At 36.9% G+C, this 19,428-nt stretch overlaps 1 protein-coding gene across 1 annotated transcript in view; it reads left to right on the top strand.

Annotated features, from left to right (window-relative positions):
- NUP62CL (nucleoporin 62 C-terminal like) overlaps positions 1–19,428 on the top strand; it is a 104,275-nt gene that overhangs the window by 68,548 nt on the left and 16,299 nt on the right. The window contains exon 10 of the mRNA XM_024988512.2: positions 8,769–8,835. Within this exon, the coding sequence (XP_024844280.2) occupies positions 8,769–8,835 (67 nt within the window). The remainder of the gene's footprint in view (positions 1–8,768; positions 8,836–19,428) is intronic.

Below are 19,428 nucleotides of genomic sequence, written 5' to 3'. Positions count from 1 at the left end.
TTTTTCTCCTGTAATTGAGATCTAATCTTACTGCATTGTGGTCAGAAAAGATGCTTGGAATGATTTCAATTTTTTTGAATTTACCAAGGCTAGATTTATGGCCCAGAATCTGATCTGTCCTGGAGAAGGTTCCGGGTGCGCTTGAGAAAAAGGTGAAATTCATTGTTTTGGGATGAAATGTCCTATAGCTATCAATTAGGTCTAACTGGTCTATTGTATCATTTAGTTTGTGTTTCCTTGTTAATTTTCTGTTTAGTTGATTTATCCATAGGTGTGAGTGAAGTATTAAAGTCTCCCACTAATATTGTGTTGTTGTTAATTTCCCCTTTCATACTTGTTAGCATTTGCCTTACATATTGCGGTGCTTCTATGTTGGGTGCATATATATTTATAATTGTTCTATCTTCTTCTTGGATTGATCCTTCGATCATTTTGTAGTGTCCTTCTTTGTCTCTTTTCACAGCCTTTGTTTTAAAGTCTATTTTATCTGATATGAGTATTGAAACTCCTGCTCTCTTTTGGTCTCTATTTGCATGGAATATCTTTTTCCAGACCTTCACTTTCAGTCTGTATGTGTCCCTTGTTTTGAGGTGGGTGTCTTGTAGACAACATATATAGGGGTCTTGGGTTTTTTTTTTTAATTTAAATTTATTTATTTTAATTAGAGGCTAATTACTTTACAATATTGTATTCGTTTTGCCATACATCAACATGAATCCACCATGGGTGTACACGTGTTCCCAGTCCTGAACCCCCTCCCATCTCTCTCCCCATACCATCCCTCTGGGTCATCCCAGTGCACCAGCCTCAAGCATCCTGTATCCTGCATCAAACCTGGACTGGCGATTCATTTCTTATATGATATTATACATGTTTCAATGCCATTCTCCCAAATCATCCCACCCTCTCCCTCTCCCACAGAGTCCAAAAGACTGTTCTATACATCTGTGTCTCTTTTGCTGTCTTGGTTTTGTATCTATTCAGCCAGTCTTTGTCTTTTGGTTGGGGCATTCAACCCATTTATGTTTAAGGTAATTATTGATAAGTATGATCCCATTGCCATTTACTTAATGGGTTCGAGTTTATACACCCTTTCTGTGTTTCCTGTCTAGAGGAGATCCTTTAGCATTTGTTGGAGAGCTGGTTTGGTGGTGCTGAATTCTCTCAGCTTTTGCTTGTCTGTAAAGCTTTTGATTTCTCCTTCATATTTGAATGAGATCCTTACTGGGTACAGTAATCTGGGCTATAGGTTATTTTCTTTCATCACTTTAAGTATATCTTGCCATTCCCTTCTGGCTTGAAGAGTTTCTATTGAAAGATTAGCTGTTGTCCTTTTGGGAATCCCCTTGTGTTATTTGTTGTTTTTCCCTTGCTGCTTTTAATATTTGTTCTTTGTGTTTGATCTTTGTTAATTTGATTAATATGTGTCTTGGCGTGTTTTGCCTTGGATTTATCCTGTTTGGGACTCTCTGGGTTTCTTGGACTTGGGTAATAATTTACTTCCCCATTTTAAGGAAGTTTTCTACTATTATCTCCTCAAGTATTTTCTCATGGTCTTTCTTTTTGTCTTCTTCTTCTGGGACTCCTATGATTCGAATGTTGGGGCATTTAACATTGTCCCAGAGGTCTCTGAGATTGTCCTCATTTCTTTTCATTTGTTTTTCTTTTTTCTTCTCTGATTCATTTATTTCTAACATTCTATCTTCTACTTCACTAATCCTCTCTTCTGCCTCCATTATTCTACTATTTGTTGCCTCCAGAGTGTTTTTTATCTCATTTATTGCATTATTCATTATATATTGACTCTTTTTTATTTCTTCTATGTCCTTGTTAAACTTTTCTTGCATCTTCTCAATCCTTGTCTCTAGGCTATTTATCTGTGATTCCATTTTGGTTTCAAGATTTTGGATCATTTTCACTATTGTTATTTGGAATTCTTTATTAGGTAGATTCCCTATTTCTTCCTCTTTTGTTTGGTTTGGTGGGCATTTATCCTTTTCCTTTACCTGCTGGGTATTCCTCTGTCTCTTCATCTTACTTATATTGCTGAGTTTGGGGTGGCCTTTCTGTATTCTGGAAGTTTGTGGAGTTCTTTATTGTGGAATTTCCTTGCTGTGGGTGGGTTTGTATGGGTGGCTTGTCAAGGTTTCCTGGTTAGGGAAGCTTGTGTCAGTGTTCTGGTGGATGGAGCTGGATTTCTTCTCTCTGGAGTGAAATGACGTGTCCAGTCATGAGTTATGAGATGTCAGTGGGTTTGGAGTGACTTTGGGCAGCCTGTATATTGAAGCTCAAGGCTGTGTTCCTGTGTTGCTGGAGAATTTGTGTGGTAAGTCTTGTTCTGGAACTTGTTGGCCCTTGGGTGGTGCTTGGTTTCAGTGTAGGTATGGAGGCGTTTGATGAGCTCCTGTCGATTAATGTTGCCTGGAATCAGGAGTTCTCTGGTGTTCTCAGGATTTGGATTTAAGCCTCCTGCTTCTGGTTTTCAGTCTTATTTTTACAGTAGCCTCAAGACTTCTCCATCTATACAGCACCATTGATAAAACGTCTAGGTTAAAGATGAAAAGTTTCTCCACAGTGAGGGACACACAGAGAGGTTCACAGGGTTACATGGAGAAGAGAAGAGGGAGGAGGGAGATAGAGATGACCAGGATGAGATGAGGTGAAATCAAAAGAGGAGAGAGCAAGGTAGCCAGTAATCACTTCCTTATGTGCACTCCACAGTCTGGACCACTCAGAGATGTTCACAGAGTTACACAGAGAAGAGAAGAGGGAGGAAGGAGACAGAGGTGGCCAGGAGGATAAAGGGGGGAATCAAAAGGAGAGAGACAGATCCAGCCAGTAATAAGTTCCCTAAGTGTTCTCTACCATCTGTAACACACAAAGAGATTCACAGAGTTGGGTAGAGAAGAGAAGAGGGAGGGAGGAGATAGAGGCGACCTGGTGGAGAAAAAGGAGAGTCCAAAGGGGGAGAGAGCATTCAAGCCAGTAATCTCACTCCCAAGTAAAAATGGGTACTGAAGATTGGGTTCTTAAAGGTACAAAATTGATCCGAAATACCAAAAAGCCAAGATTAAAAGTCTAGAGTAGAAGTTGGATTTTCAAAAATACAATATTAACAACAAAAAAAAATAATAAAGTCACAAGAACTATAATATATATATATATGAAGATTGCTTTAAAAAATAGGGTCTCTTTTTTTTGCAAAGTAACAGTAGGTTATAAAAATGAAAATTAAAGGAGTAATAGAGGACTTAAAATTAAAAATTTTTAAAAAATAAAAATTAAAGAATGATAGGAAAAATAGTAAAAATATATGTAGGACTTTTTCTGGTGTTGTGGACAGTGTGGGGTCAGTTCATTTTCAGATAGTTCCTTGATCTGGCTTATATTTCTCAAGATCTATAGGCCCCTTCCTATGTAGTTGGTACTATCTACAGGGTTTTAATCTATTGCACCTGTCACTTCCAAGGAGGGTCCCTCTGTTTTAGCTTCTTCTGTTTGCTGGTCTCTTCAGTGTCTAATTTCTACCCTGACACAAGGGGGCAGTGGTGGACACTTTTTTAGGCTCACTTGTTCAGTCGTGCTGTGGGGAGGGAGGGACGCTGCAAACAAATAACACTGGTGCATGCTTGCAGTGTCTTGGCCACACTGGGTTTTCCCCCACTCAAGGCGTGTGTGCTTTCCCTGTCTACACTGCTTAGGCTCTAGGTTGCTCTGCTGGGAACTGTCCGAGGCCGGCCCTGGGTTGTATGCACTTCCCAGGTCTAAGCTGCTCAGGTTCAGGTACTCGGGTGGTCCTCAGAGGGGCAAACTCAGTAGGGCCTGCGTTTTGTGCCCTTCCCAGATCCAAGCAGCTCAGGTGACCAGGTGTTTGCTGAGCACGGTCACTGTGACTTATCACCTCCCCTGTCCCTGCCGCTCAGTTTTCTGGGTGTACAACTGGCACACCTTCTCAGGCGGATGTTGACCGTCCAGAATTCCAAGAAGTCTTAGTTAGCAATGAAGCCTGCTTGCAGTTTGGTAGATAATGCCTCTCTGGGGCCTCAGTTGCCCCCTTCCGGCTCTGCTGCCCTCGCCTGCCTGTCACCAGAGGGGGATAGGCCGGTCTGCAGGCGGCTAGCTCTGCTCAGTCCTTTGTTCTGTGAGCGGGCCTGACGGTGTCTTAGGTTATGGCTTTTCTCGTAGCTCTAGTCAGTCCTTTGTTCTGTGACCGGGTCTGGTGGTGTCTTAGGTTAGGTCTTTTCATGTGGTAGCTATCCCACAGTCTGGTTTGCTAGCCCAAGTTAGTTCCCTCAGATTGCCCTCGGGGCATTCAGGCCCGGTCCTTACGCTAAGCAATGCAGCCCTCGCCTCCCTGCCCAGCCCCCACTTGCTAGTGGCGGGTGCAGGCATCTGCGCTGCTTCTCCACTGGGGGAGTTACCGTTGGGCATGTAATCTGTGGGGTTTAATTATTTATTTATTTTTCCTCTCAGTTGTGTTGCCCTCTGTGGTTCCAAGGCTCACCACAGACTCGGCAGTGAGAGTGTTTCCTGGTGTTTGGAAACTTCTCTCTTTTTTAAGACTCCCTTCCCGGGATGGAGTTCCATCCCTACCTCTTTTGTCTCCCTTTTTATCTTTTATATTTTTTCCTACTTCCTTTCGAAGACAATGGGCTGCTTTTCTGGGTGCCTGATGTCCTCTGCCAGCATTCAGAAGTTGTTTTGTGGAATTTTCTCAGTGTTCAAATGTTCTTTTGATGAATTTGTGGGTGAGAAAGTGGTCTCCCCATCCTGTTCCTCCACCATCTTAGGACCGCCCCCCCCGCCCCAGACAGTTGTTTATATAACATTTTACTAGCTTTTTTAATTAGAAGGAGACAGCATGGTATAGTTGAGAAAATACTAGAATTTTATTTAAGTCACTTAATCTAAGTCTTGGAGCCTTTTGTAGAATGTCAAGGGTGGACTAAATGATCTTGAATTTTCCTCCAACTATAAAAATTTGCTATTCTCTACTTCAAGTGAATCTAAAATTGAACAAAAACAAATATAAATTAGTCTGAGTTTACACATGCTACCATCTTCCTGCAAGAGTTAACATTATAGACCTTCTTTTTAGTGAAAGATTAGATCACCATTGTGATTCCAAAATTCAAGATTGTTTTGTCATAGAACTTTGATGCATAAATAAATACATATAGATTTAGACATAAGGCAGAGCTGATGTCTTGTCTCTATCTTGAATTAATGTAAGATAAGTGTTCTAAACAGAGTACGTGAAAGGAAACTGTAATCCTATCCTTATTCTTTATCTCTACTAAGCCTTGGATTGTTTTATTTTGTTTTAGTAGTAGGGAGTAAATGATTTGAGTCTTGCATTTCTGTTTTTCCTGGCAAGAGTGATTGAGATGTTTAAGATGAGTGAATGCAAGGATAATTGCTTCTTGATAGCAGGACAAAAGTAGCAAGAAATCAGCAACAATTCATCTCTTTTCTCAGATAGCATAAATCATTGGACAGGAAGCAGGGAAAACATTTGCTGAACAATGAAATTCTTGTAGATAATTAATTATAACCAGATCAACAAAGCCTTATTACTGTAGGCCAATACACTAGGGTAGAAAAATAGCAAGTATGTTCAACAATATTCACAGTGATGGGATTTACTTGTTTATTTTTACCATTTTCAGGGGGACATAGGAAAGACCACTTACTTTCTGGAATTTTTATCAAACAAGTTTATATTATGGTATATGATATTCAGCCATAGATTTTTATAAAATTTCATTGTTCCTACTACAAATCTTATTTCTGTTTGTTATATTAATATACACTAAATCTGTTATTTTTATTACATACCACTTAAGTGTGGTAACATTTTCGTTTCTCCTTGTTTTTCCATATTATCCTGGACTTTGCCAGTATATTTGTCTATTTGTCAAAATTATTCTAACATTTTTAAAAGGATTAGTATTTTTGTTACAAAATAAATACATATGCTTATTCAATGTGTTAAGCTTAGAAAATATGAGAATCTGTAAAGAAAATTAAATCCCCTGTGTTACCAGTATTCTGCTAATACATTAGTATATTTCTTTCAAGTATTTTTGCTATACAGGTAAAAATACTTATTTTCTTTTAAATGGTATTGGAAACACATCTATATAAAGTTTTGGATTCTGTCTTCATTTAATATTCTTTCATGGTATTTTCCCCAAATTTTAACCATTCTTTGAAAATATGGTTATAATAACTGTATAATATTTCATTAGAGATGACTTTACCATAATATATTCAATTATTTTTTATTGATGGAGATATTGTTGCAAAATTTTACCATTATGAAATTAACCTGGTGTATGTTTAGATCTCATTATTTCTTCTGGACAGATTTCTAGAAGTAGAGTATACTGAGTTAAAAGGTAAGACTTTGATGTGAAAGTCACTCAATCGTGTCCAACTCTTTGTGACCCCATGGACTGAATTCTCTAGGCCAGAATATGGGAGTGGATAGCCTAACCCTTGTCCAGGGGATCTTCCCAACCCAGGAATTGAATCTAGGTCTCCTGCATTGCAGACGGATTCTTTACCAGCTGAGCCACAAGGGAAGCCCAAGAATACTGGAGTAGATAGCCTGTCCCTTCTCCAGAGGATCTTCTCAACCCAGGAATCGAACCAGGGTCTCTTTCATTGCAGGCAGATTCTTTACCAGCTGAGCTACCAGGGAAACCCTGATAGCTCAGGGTTTGATATATATTTATAAATATAAATATTTGATATATATACACACATATATATATCAGAATTCTGATATATATATAATATATATTATTTGATATATATCATAGTTTGATATATATATATATATATAAGACTTTGATATCTATTGCAAAAATTTACATTTTGAAGGGCTGGGTCAATTTATATTATCATAGGCTGTGTATGAATGTACCTATTTTCCACACACACTTGACAACTGAATATTACCACTTATTAAAAATTGATGATTTGGAAATCTTGCTATTTGAGATAACATGGATGGACCTTGAGAGCATTATGCAAAGTAAAATAAGTCAGTTAGAGAAAGACAAATACCATATTATCTCACTTATATATGGAATTTTTGAAAATAAAAAACTAAAACTAAACCAAGCTTGGACTGCAAGGAGATCCAACCAGTCCATTCTGAAGGAGATCAACCCTGGGTGTTCTTTGGAAGGAATGATACTAAAGCTGAAACTCCAGTACTTTGGCCACCTCATGTGAAGAGTTGACTCATTGGAAAAGACTCTGATGCTGGGAGGGATTGGGGGCAGGAGGAGAAAGGGACGACAGAGGATGAGATGGCTGGATGGCATCACTGACTCGATGGACATGAGTCTGAGTGAACTCCGGGAGTTGGTGATGGACAGGGAGGCCTGGCGTGCTGCGATTCATGGGGTCGCAAAGAGTCGGACACAACTGAGCGACTGAACTGAACTGAAACCAAGCTCATAAATACCCAGAACAGATTGGTGATTGCCAGAGGATGGAGGTGAGTGGTGGGCAAAATGGCTGAAGGGAGTCAAAAGGTACAAACTTCTAGTTACAAAATGAAAAAACCATGGTAGCTACAGTTAATAATACTATATTACATATTTGAAAATTGCTAAAAGAATAGATTGGGAAAGTCCTTATCACAAGAAAAAAATTTTTTGTAACTGTATGGTGAATGTTAACTAGACTTAATGTGGTAGTCATTCCATAATATATATGAATATCAGATCATTATTGTATACACCTGAAACTAATATAATGTTATATGTATCAATTATACCTCAATTTAAAAAGTTAGTTTGGTTGATAAAAGGTCATATTTTAAAAGTTTTATATGAATTTCTTGTTCTGTCAAATGTCTCTTAATGTTCTTTACTTATTTTTGTACTATAGAAGTTAGGTGTTTATTTTTTTACTGAATTGTAGGAATTGAATTCTTGACAGTTGAAATAGGTTGAACTAATATATGAACATTACAAATATAAAATAGCAAAAAAACCCATGCAATTAATACTTAGCATATTCTCAGTAAATTTCTTATCAGAAGAAATGTAAATAACTTCCCTAATTTCATTTTTTATGTTTATTTTTTGTTTACCATATCAGAATAATCATAATCTAAGAATCCTTTGTGGCTTTTTTGTGTGTTTGTTTGTTTTTCCAGTTTTTTAAATTTAATTTTTTAGTTGAAAGATAATTGCTTTACAGAACAGTTTTTTAATTTTATTTTATTTTTTGGTTATTCAAAAATTTTATTTTATTTTAATATAAATTTATTTATTTCAATTGGAGGCTAATTACTTTACAATATTGTAGTGGTTTTTGCCATACATCAACATGAATCAGCCATGGGTGCACATGTGTTCCCCATCCAGAACCCCCCCTCCCACCTCCCTCCCCATCTCATCCCCCAGGGTCATCCCAGCACACCAGCCCTGAGCACCCTGTCTCATGCATTGCACCTGGACTGGCGATCCGCTTCACATATGATAATGTACACGTTTCAACACTACCCTCTTAAATAATCCCACCCTCGCCTTTTCCCACAGAGTCCAAAAGACTGTTCTTTACATCTGTGTCTCTTTTGCTGTCTTGCATACAGGGTTATCATTACCATCTTTCTAAATTCCATATATAAGCATTAGTATACTGTATTGGTGTTTTTCTTTCTGACTTACTTCACTCTGTATAATAGGCTCCAGTTTCATCCACCTCATTAGAACTTATTCAAATGCATTCCTGTGTGTTTTTAGCTCCAGTGGATCTGCAGAATTCTGAATGTTCATTTGGACTTTCTACAGTGGATTAATCATACTTCAGGTGGGAGTTTATTTGTACCCCAAGTTATCTGTAAGTAGAAAATGTGATACAAGTCAGATTTTGTGCACCATGACCACACTCAAATAAGAGCTCAGTTGTAAGAGTACTATTTAACACGTGTTATGTCTGTATTAATTCTGAGGAACTGTAATTGCTTATTTTTATAAAATGAAATATAGGAAGGATAAACTAGAAACTAATGAAAGTAGGGGGTGTTTAGGAATGGAGTGGAGAAGGTAGGAATGGAAACAGGACTTTTCTGGGTATGCCTTTTTATACAGTTTTGGCTTCTGGACCATGTAAAAGTTTAAATATTCAAAAATTAAAATTAAACCAAAAATAATGGGAAGAAAGACAAATGCTAAAACTGAATACAAAATGAAACCAAACAAACCTGTGTAACTAATTTATAACATAAATATGCAGTTCAGATAACTTTTGTACATTGTGTTTTTGATGGTGCATCCTTACTAGGATGTAATCTTAATGATAAAAAGAACTACAAAGAAATCTTAAGCTTTCTTAATAAGTTTATCATTAGTTTCAGGATGATGCTATATATTACATATGTGTATGCTTGCTAAGTCACTTCAGTCGTGTCCCAATCTTTGAAACCCTATGGACTGTAGCCCACCTGGCTCCTTTATCCATGGGATTCTCCAGGCAAGAATACTGGAGTGGATTGCCATACCCTCCTCCAGGGGATCTTCCCGAACCAGGGATCAAACCTACATCTCTTACATCTCTAGCATTGGCAGGCTGGTAGCACCTCCTGGGAAGCCCATCATTATAAATATAGTAGAAAGCAAATGCACACATTTATTAATAATAGAAACCAAGATTTTCATTAAAAGATAAAGCAGAAATAAGATATTTTTCTTCCATATTTTGTTATAAATTTGAATTGCAAACATCAGTATGAATTACTGTTCCCTTTTTCTATACATGGAAAGGGCTAAGAAACAATGATATACCCTGATAGCAGTGAGCACATCTAGCACCTTGATCTTGGTTTCTAGATACCATTACCATTAAAATGAACCAAGGCTTCTTAAAGAAATATCTGATGTCAGGTCTTACACAGGGAAACTACAGGATGAGTTTGGCACTTTTTATGCCAGAAAACAAAGATTATTCAAAAACTAATGAGATAGTCAGGACACGAGATGGTGCTTTAATGGGCTTCTACTGGCCAAATCAGTTTTCAACATTAAAAAGGAATAATGGCAGTGATGTATTATAATACACTGAAGGAGAAAAACCTCATGAGACTACAGTGAAATTCCCAAAAAGACAGAGACAGAGAGAGAAATGGGAGATGCAGTGAAGAATCTTTATAGAAGCATGGAAGCTAATAATTATAGAAGGAATGATTGTACAGCTAATAATTGTAGAAGAAATAGAGAACCACCATTTAAAACATTTTCAAAAGAATACTTTCATTAAGGTTTCCATGATGTTGAATACCCTACCTCATTTATATTTAAACTGTTAGTCATTTCTTGGCCAAAAATATATATATATATACAGATAGGAAATGGATCAAATATGGATTACAAGTTACTGAGTGATTTTTAACTTTATTTAGGTATAGTTTATATACTCAATTTATATGCAGTCATTTTAATTGTACAATTTAATGAGAAAGTTACCATTTTGTAGCCCTGGCTTATCGATTGATTCTGGCAAGGGTCATCGAGGAATGCTAAAACCACTTAGTAATGCTAAAACTCTACCCATTATTTAAAAATTACAAAGGAGAAAATGTACCTTTGCAACAGTGCTATCTGACAAGTACCACTTTCATCAAGTGATCAAATTTAATATCACTAGTATTGCAATGAATTGACATTGTGTGCGTCTTGATCTGATGTGAGAAGTGCATAATATCCCATATGTAATATTCTTATTAAAAATGTTTAACCTGAATCTAATGATAAGAAGATAATCAGACATTCTATGGATAATATATTCTGAAAGATAATTGACTTCAACTCTTAAAAAATCAGTCATGGGTATCTAGAAAATTCAAAACAAAAAAAATTAAGGGGATTGTTATAGATTAAAAGAGATATAACAATCAAGTCTACCATGTTAACTTTGATTAGATACTGGATCAAAGCCAAGAAGACATTATTTAGAACATTTAGGGAAACTGAGTATGAACTGCACATTAAATATTAAGGGATTTTTTATTTTCCTATGTATGTTATTATGGTTATGCAAGAAAATATTTTTACTCTTAGAAGCTGCATGCTACATTTAGAGAATAAAATTAGCTGCATGCTAATTTTATTTCAAGTGGTTCAACCAAAATCATTTGTGAAGAGAAAAAGATGGAGAAATTTGTGGCAAAATGGTAACAGTGGGTTAACCTAGGGAAAAGGTATTTAAATTTGTGACTTTTACTACTCTCTCAGCTTTTCAATAGATTTAAAATAAAAACTGGTTGGAAATGATTGTCATAGACCTTTGCCTAAATATGGAATATATTGAGATGTCAGTAATTGAGACAAATGGGAGCTAGTTAACCAATTTACTATTGGTAAAATAAATAGCTAGTTAACTATTTTTAAAGATGTGGTATGAAAATAATACAGATCTTCTTTGGCTTTATATATTCCTCATTCTCTGCATTACTAGAGGTCATCAACCATGAACTTCTGTTTCTTTCCCTTCCAAATATACCTATATCATCATCATCCATGTTTACTTCCTTCTTTCCTGTGTTAAAAGAAAAAATGTCCTATTTTATTCTAAACTATGGTTTGAATCATCAGAGGGAGGTTAAATTCTATATTGCTTTAGTTTGTGGTTCAGCTGGTAAAGAATCCACCTGCAATGTGGAGACCTGGGTTCAATCCCTGGGTTGGGAAGATCCACCAGAGAAGGGAAAGGCTACCCACTCCAGTATTCTGGCCTGGAGAATTCCATGGAGTGTACAGTCCATGGGGTCGCAAAGAGTAGGATACGACTGAGCGATTTTCGCTTTAGTATTAATTACCTGATGGGGAGAGCTTTCTGAATCAGATAGATATGGATTCAAGTCAAGGGATGTGTGTGTGTGCATTCTCAGTCGTGTCCAGCTCTTTGTGACCCTATGGACTGTAACCTGCCGGGCTCCTCTGTCCGTGAGATTTTCCAGGCAAGAATACTGGAATGGGTTGCTATTTCCTACTCCAGGGGAATCTTCCCAACCCAGGGATTGAACCCCCATCTCTTGCATCTCCTGCATTGGTAGGCAGATTCTTTACCACTATGCCACCTGGAAGCCCTCAAGTCAAGGTATTACCACTTATAAGTTGTGTGACCTTAATTGTAACTCAGTTTCTCTGAGTCCGTTTCCTCATTTTAAAAATGAGTAATATTTACCTTTTAGGGCTTTTGTAAGGATTAAAAGAAGCAACATTGACGTTTCCTTAAGCAGTGCCTCTTCTATGATTGGTGGTCGGTAAATGATAGCGGCAGAACTGGTTGTCAGAGTTTGCTATGGGTGGAGATGGGTTGGGGGAGAAAGACAAAAAGGGTCATATGGTTCAAAAGGTAGCTATTAAATTGAGTCTAGAGAAGTCAGTTCCACACATTATCATTGAAAACCACTTACCTAGAGAAGTGGTTAAGAACAGCTGTGATGTGGAAGCCTGTTGGTGGCTAGAGAACACTGAGGAATGAGATCACACAAAGTTTGACTCAGTTGTATTCCTGTCTGTTGCATATTTTCCTACAGTGAACAATGCTTGGATAGAGTTGGGGGGATGTCAAAATGTAATTAGGTAAAGAAAGATTATAATGATTTTTTTTTCTCTTGGCTGGGATCCTCTTTGTCATAAATGAAATCTCAAGGCTCTCAGCCACTGTTTTCCTACTAATAAAATTAAGGTTGTTAGTGCTACCAAGAACTTACTGTATTATGTAAATGAAGGAAATGTGGTTCAGAGAGGTTAAACGACTTCCCTAAGAACACACAGTTAATTAGTGGCAGAGCTCAGACCAGAATAATAATCAGAATAGTATTCTTTCTACTGGTATGCTCTTAAAACAATTCTAATGTGGGCATCACTGGATATAAAAACAAATCCCAATCATTTACTTAACAGTAGAGGACATGGGTTTTCAAAATATAATGGTAGTACTTGGGTAGGATGTAAATTCTAGTGGTCTGGGTAAAGCTTCAGTCAACACAGTAAAAAGGTAAGACAATAGAGAGTAACGATTACTTGGAGTTACTTTTCTGCTAAAATTGAGTTGAGCTGAAGAGGCAACGAGAGCTCATACAGGTTCTCAAATGAGATGGAGAGGCCATGATAATGGGAAAAAGCCTAGAGATTCTTGATACTGTGGGCTCCTTTTTTCTGTTCCCACAAGAAACCTTTCTTTTTCATATCAGGAAAAGACTTGATCAGGGAATGGAGAGTGGCAGGATTTAATTATGCTAAGAGGGTTTTTTTTTTTTTTTTTTGGTGGTGGTGGTTTATTTTCCTTCTTAATAATTAATGGCATCATGTCTGCTGAAATGGTCTGTGGACTGAGAAATTTTAAGGTTAAACTTTTCAATGAATCTCTTTATTCACATCCAAATAACAGTTTTTTTAAAACCCAAAACATATGTTATTTTAACAATAGAAATTTTAATGGAATTTAGAAAGATGGTGACAATAACCCTGTATATGAGACAGCAAAAGAGACACTGATGTATAGAACAGTCTTTTGGACTCTGTGGGAGAGGGAGAGGGTGGGATGATTTTGGAGAATGGCATTGAAACATGTATAATATCATATATGAAACGAGTCGCCAGTCCAGGTTTGATGCACAATACTGGATGCTTGGGGCTGGTGCACTGGGACAACCCAGAGGGATGGTATGGGGAGGGAGGTGGGAGGAGGATTCAGGATGGGGAACACATGTATACCTGTGGCGGATTCATTTTGATATATGGCAAAACCAATACAATATTGTAAAGTAAAAAAATAAAATTAAATTAGAAATTTTAAAAATTGTAAAGAGAAATCTCTAACTGGCAGTTTTTTCTAAAAAAATATTTTAAAGCTGAAATCTATATTGAAACATTTCTGGGAAATATTTTTATGATTTGGTATCTTTAATGACAGTACAGAATTCTTTCCTGCTATGAAACATAACTGTTGTGCTATATATTTAACTTAAAAATCAGCTTATCTTTAAAAGTGATTTGAAAATCACACATTACACTTTATATATGTTAAAATATTATACTGTCCAGTCAACTTTTCAATATCCATGAGTAAGTAGAGAACTAGGCCCCTTTCTTCCTCTAAATTACATAGAACTTCACTGATGGAACCAAACCAGGAAGAGGTAAGTATAAGAGTTTTGAGTGAGAGAGTGGCTTCCCAGGTGGCTCAGTGGTAAAGAACCCACCTGCTCAGTGCAGAAGACACAGGTGACGCAAGTTTGATTCCTGGGTCAGGAAGATCCTTTGGATGAGGAAATGGCACCCACTCCAGTATTCTTGCCTGGAAAATCCCATGGACACAGGAGCCTGGCAGGCTACAGTCTATGAGACGCAAATAGTCGGACACAACTGAGTGACTGAGCACACTGAACATATATGCTGCTATTGTTGTTCAGTTGCAAAGTAGTGTCTGACTCTTTGCAACCACATGAACTGCAGCATGCCAGGCTTCCCTGTCCTTCACTATCTCCTGGAATTTGCTCTAACTCATGTCCATTGAGTCAGTGATGCCATCCAACCATTTTGTCCTCTGTCGTCCCCTTCTCCTCTTGCCCTCAATCTTTCCCAGCATCAGGGTCTTTTCCAATGAGTTGGCTCTTCTCATCAGGTGGCCAGAGTATTGGAGGTTCAGCTTTAGCATCAGTCCTTCCACTGAATATTCAGGGTTGATTTCCTTTAGGTTTGACTAGTTTGATTTCCTTGCCATCCAGGAGACTCTAAAGAGTCTTCTCCAGCACCATAGTTTGAAAGCTTCAATTCTTCAGCACTCAGCCTTCTTTATGGTTCAACTCTCAGATCGTATAGGACTACTGGAAAAACCATAGATTTGACTAGATGGACCTTTGTCAGCAAAGGGATGTCTCTGCATTTTAATACACTGTCTGGTTTTGTCATAACTTTTCTTCCAATTTTTTCAAATTTGATATTTATCTATTTTAGAAACATTTTCTATGTCTCTTTTCCCCATGATTAATATAGCTAACTGAAAATTAATAGTAACTATAGTCAAATACTGGTTCCCTCTCTTGTCTTTCTCTTTGTGCAAACTTATGTCATTATTTCAAGATTGGCTTGATGGCAGTGCTGCAGTCACACATCTGTCTTCTCAATTGGCAGTCACTGAAACTGCAGCAGCTCCAGCTCTGCTGGGACCACTTATGACAGGGTTGGCAATCAATCTGAGCCAACTTGTTATTCATTTTAAATGTATGAAGCTACTTCTTTTAGAGCAGGGAGGTAGGGCTGAAGGTTAGGTGTTTTGTATTTCTTCATTTAACCAACCTTGTCTTGTCTGTTAATATTTATCAAACACCATAATAAAGAGACAGGCAGTGGAAAATCTTATGCTTGTCATTATTTGAAAGTTCCTTGAGTATTTTGATGGCATTTGCTTCTTTCATGAAGTGTCCCAGAGCTTTATGATGATAATAAGTGACTAAAACATATTTTACCCATAATCATTGTAGTCTCTCATGGATTACCCCATAATTATTTAATAGTTGCTCACAACATCTAGACTACTATTTATGACAGAAAGAGAAGAATCCTTAGAGTAACTAAAATGCCATGAGTTTTGTGATATTTCTCCAATATAGTTCTATTAGCACTGATCTGTGAACACCTTAATTATTTATTTTTGACATAAAATATATTTGGTCATCTAGCATGATTCTACTAACTTGCATAAAATACCCTCAGGATCATTTTAGAGAAGCAGCTTTTTGTGATATGTCATAATCATACTTCACTTTTACCCAGTGTTAGCAGTTATTGTTTGAGAGATTATTTTAAATTGGATTTTTCAGGTCGGGGCATGTTTTTATCTTTTTTAAAAAACTGAGGTATGTTTGACATGGAGCATTATATTAGTTTCAGATGTACCACATGATTCAATATTTGTACACATTACCAAATGATCACCACAACGTCTAGTTAACATCCGTCTCCTTACATAATTACCAAAACATTTTTTTCTTGAGATGAGAACTTTTAAGATCTACTCTCTTAGCGACTTTCAAATATGCAATACAGTATTAGTAACTATCCTGGAGAAGGAAATGGCAACGCATTCCAGTATTCTTGCCTGGAAAATCCCATGAACAGAGAAGCCTGGTGGGCTACAGACCATGGGCTCGCAGAGTTGGATGTGACTGAGCACTCATGCATACACACATTAACTATAGTTACCGTGCTGTATTTTTAAAGAAGCTTTGGCCCAGATAAGAAATGGTTAAAAAAAATTTTATTAATTACTTTTAGCCCTCTCATATCTGAAGCATATCTAATGCTGAGATACCAAAAGACACCTTTGAATTTCAATCAAAGTGTCTTTTTCCTATTTCATCTTCTAGAGCAGAATCTGATTTACAGATTGAGCTGGTTTCTTTTACCTCTTTTTCTGAAATTCCTTGGGAAATCTTTGTGACACATTGGTTGATCGATGAGATCATCTCTTGCATTCTGGAGTATAATGTTCCACTTCAGATACTTCAGAGGTGAAAGCTCTTGATCTGTCAGAGATGTGGCAACAACACAAAGACTCATTTTAAAGGTCTCTTTAAGCTCAACAGACAGCTACTTACTTGCCTGTTCCCATTGCCTATTAATTGAAAGGTATTTTATATCTTTCCATTGTTTAATGAGCTACCCACTCATCTCTGTTCCCCATTACAGACAAAATAGATTTATTGTCACACGATTTCTCCTTGATCCTGAAGAATTTCTTGTAGGTTAGATTAGAGTACTAAGATTAAAAATGATCAAGTCTTTAGCTCCTGTTAGCAAAGAATGCATGATGGTTAACATTCTCAGAGCTCCTCTTCCCAAACTTCTTTTCTATATGTAAATCCAGATTTGAAATGCACTCAATACATCTGCAAAATTAGATTTCCACTAATCCTCCTTGTGTACATTTTGTGCCCAAGTGAATTTCCTCAAGCTGGAGCGTTTCCCCAGATGAATTATATGTAACATCATTTAAATCACTCCCAAATAGCAGAATTTATATTGTTTGTGAGATATACAGATTTTTGTCCAAAGCAATTTTCTTCCCGTTAGTGACTAAAAACTATAAATATACTGGAGCCTTGCTATAATGCAGTTTAGGGGCCCACACTCTATGGCTACCTCATCTATGAGGTACTTTATCTATATAGTACTTTATCTATAAAGTGGACTGATAGTATTTCACCAATGAAATTTCCCCAGTTGGAGTTTAGATAGGACTGCCCTATTTTGAGCACTTCACTATGTGAAGGAATAACAAATAATGTTATGTTGTGGTGCCAGTTAGTACATTTTATTTAAAATTTTCATAGCATTTGACATACAGATGCATTGTAATAGATAAAGCATTATTAGATGGGAGTCTGAAGATATGAGTCCTGTTACCAATTTTCATTACTTTTGGCTTTTGGGAAGCCACTGAGTATTCTGGAGTTTTTAGTTATTCTCTTCATCCTAAGCTATTGTGGGAACCAAATAAGGTAATATGCTTAGGCATTTTGCTCAAGTGCTGTATAATGGAAAGTGTTCTTTTAGATGCAAGTCAAAACCACAGAGTAGTGATTCTCAATACAAAGCACCTACTATGTGTCAAGGTGTTCTCTTAAATCGGTGTAGGAGATATAAATATCAATGGCATGCATCTCTGCCTTGAAAAGTTTCAAAGTGCAAGTGTGGGGTCAGTAAAGAAAGAGAAACCTATCTTCTGTTGGTTTCCTAGAAGAGCTAGAATTTGAAGTGAGACTTGAAGATTAAATAACATTTCAACAGGTCTGAGGACCACTTCAAATGTAATAATTCTACTATCTTTCTCCCACCCTGGCCTCCAAGAATTGACAATACCTTTACCATCTTTTGTTTTTATTCCTTTCCTTGAAACATATTTTTTATTAATTTTGAGTAAGCAGTAGTGCTATATACAAGCAGACTGTGTTATCATCATCACCTTAATGTATCAATGATAAGATCAAGATGATAATTCTCATGGCAGAGTTGAGAGCTTTGTATGTCCCTATAAACACTCTTCTTTCCATCAGGCCATAGTTAGCACTAAGAATTCAAGTGTGTTTATTCTGAGTGTTACTTTAGTTTCAATAACCTGGGAATCTTCTTAAAAGTACCAATGACAAGTAGGAGGATAGTGTTCTCTCTCTCTCTTTTTCTCCCTCCTTCCCTCTTTCTTCCTCTCTCCCTCCACCTCTCTTCCTCTTCCTACCTCCTTCTTTTTGAATGAGAAATAAACCTTAATTAGGTTAAGCTCCTGAGATTTCAAGTTTGCTTTTAAACAGCAGCCTAACCTAGTATATACTACAGTAACTAAAAACCTTTAAATGTGCCTTTGGCTTAGCAATCGTACAGCAGTGAAGAAACCCATATTGGAAGCTGAAAAGATGGCCAACCATACTAAGCAGTGAGAATAAATTTGTTAAAGCAGTTTGTTGCCTCACAAAAATTTGGGGTCATATTATGTGCCTAATCAGCAGGCACTTCTAGAAGAAGTTGGGACTCAAAATCTTATTTGTGTGGCTTAGTCTTTTACACTAATGAAATTTTTACTGAGGTAATTGTGGATTCACATATAACATAAGAAATAATATAGGTAATAAAGGAATAATGTAGAGTTCCTATTTCTTGTTACCTAGTTTTCGCCAGTGGTAACATCTTACAAAACTGTAGTACTATATCACAACTGGGATATTAATATCAGTAAAATCTGTCTTGTTCAAATTTCCAGTTTTACTTGTGCGTGTGTGTGTTTAGTCATAAACAAGTTTATATCCACAACCATAGTCAAAAATGCAGAATAATTCTATCACCACAAGAATTCCTCATATTCCCCTTTTATTGCCACACCCACCTCTAATCCCCCTAATCGCTGCTCCCCAGTTCTTGGCAACCACTAATCTAGTCTCCCTTTCTAAAATTTTGCCATTTTATAATACTATATAAAATGAAATCATATAGCATGTAAAATTTCGGGGCTGGATTTTTATCATTCAGCTTAGTTCCCCAGAGATTCATCTAAATTGCTATGAATATTAATATCAATGATTTGATCCTTTTAGTTGCTCAGTACTTTTCCATGGTTTGGATGTACTACAATTTGCTTACACATTCACCTGTTATAGTACATCTTAGATGTTCTCAGTTTGGGGCTACTTATGAGTAAAGCTTCTATGAATGTTTATGTACAGAGTCTTATGTGAACATAAGTTTTTATTTCTCTGGGATAGATGCTCAAGAGTGCAGTTGCTAGGTCATGTGGTAGTTGAGTGTTTAATTTTATAACAAACTGTTACACTGTTTTCCAGAGAGACTGTACCATTTTTTACATGCCCACCAGTGATGTACAAGTGATCTAATTTGTCTGTGTCCT

This window comes from Bos taurus, chromosome X (genome assembly GCF_002263795.3).
Source record: "Bos taurus isolate L1 Dominette 01449 registration number 42190680 breed Hereford chromosome X, ARS-UCD2.0, whole genome shotgun sequence".
Taxonomy (NCBI): Eukaryota; Metazoa; Chordata; class Mammalia; order Artiodactyla; family Bovidae; genus Bos; species Bos taurus.
Note: the sequence above shows the minus strand (reverse complement) of the source record. Positions and strands in the feature narration are given on the sequence as shown.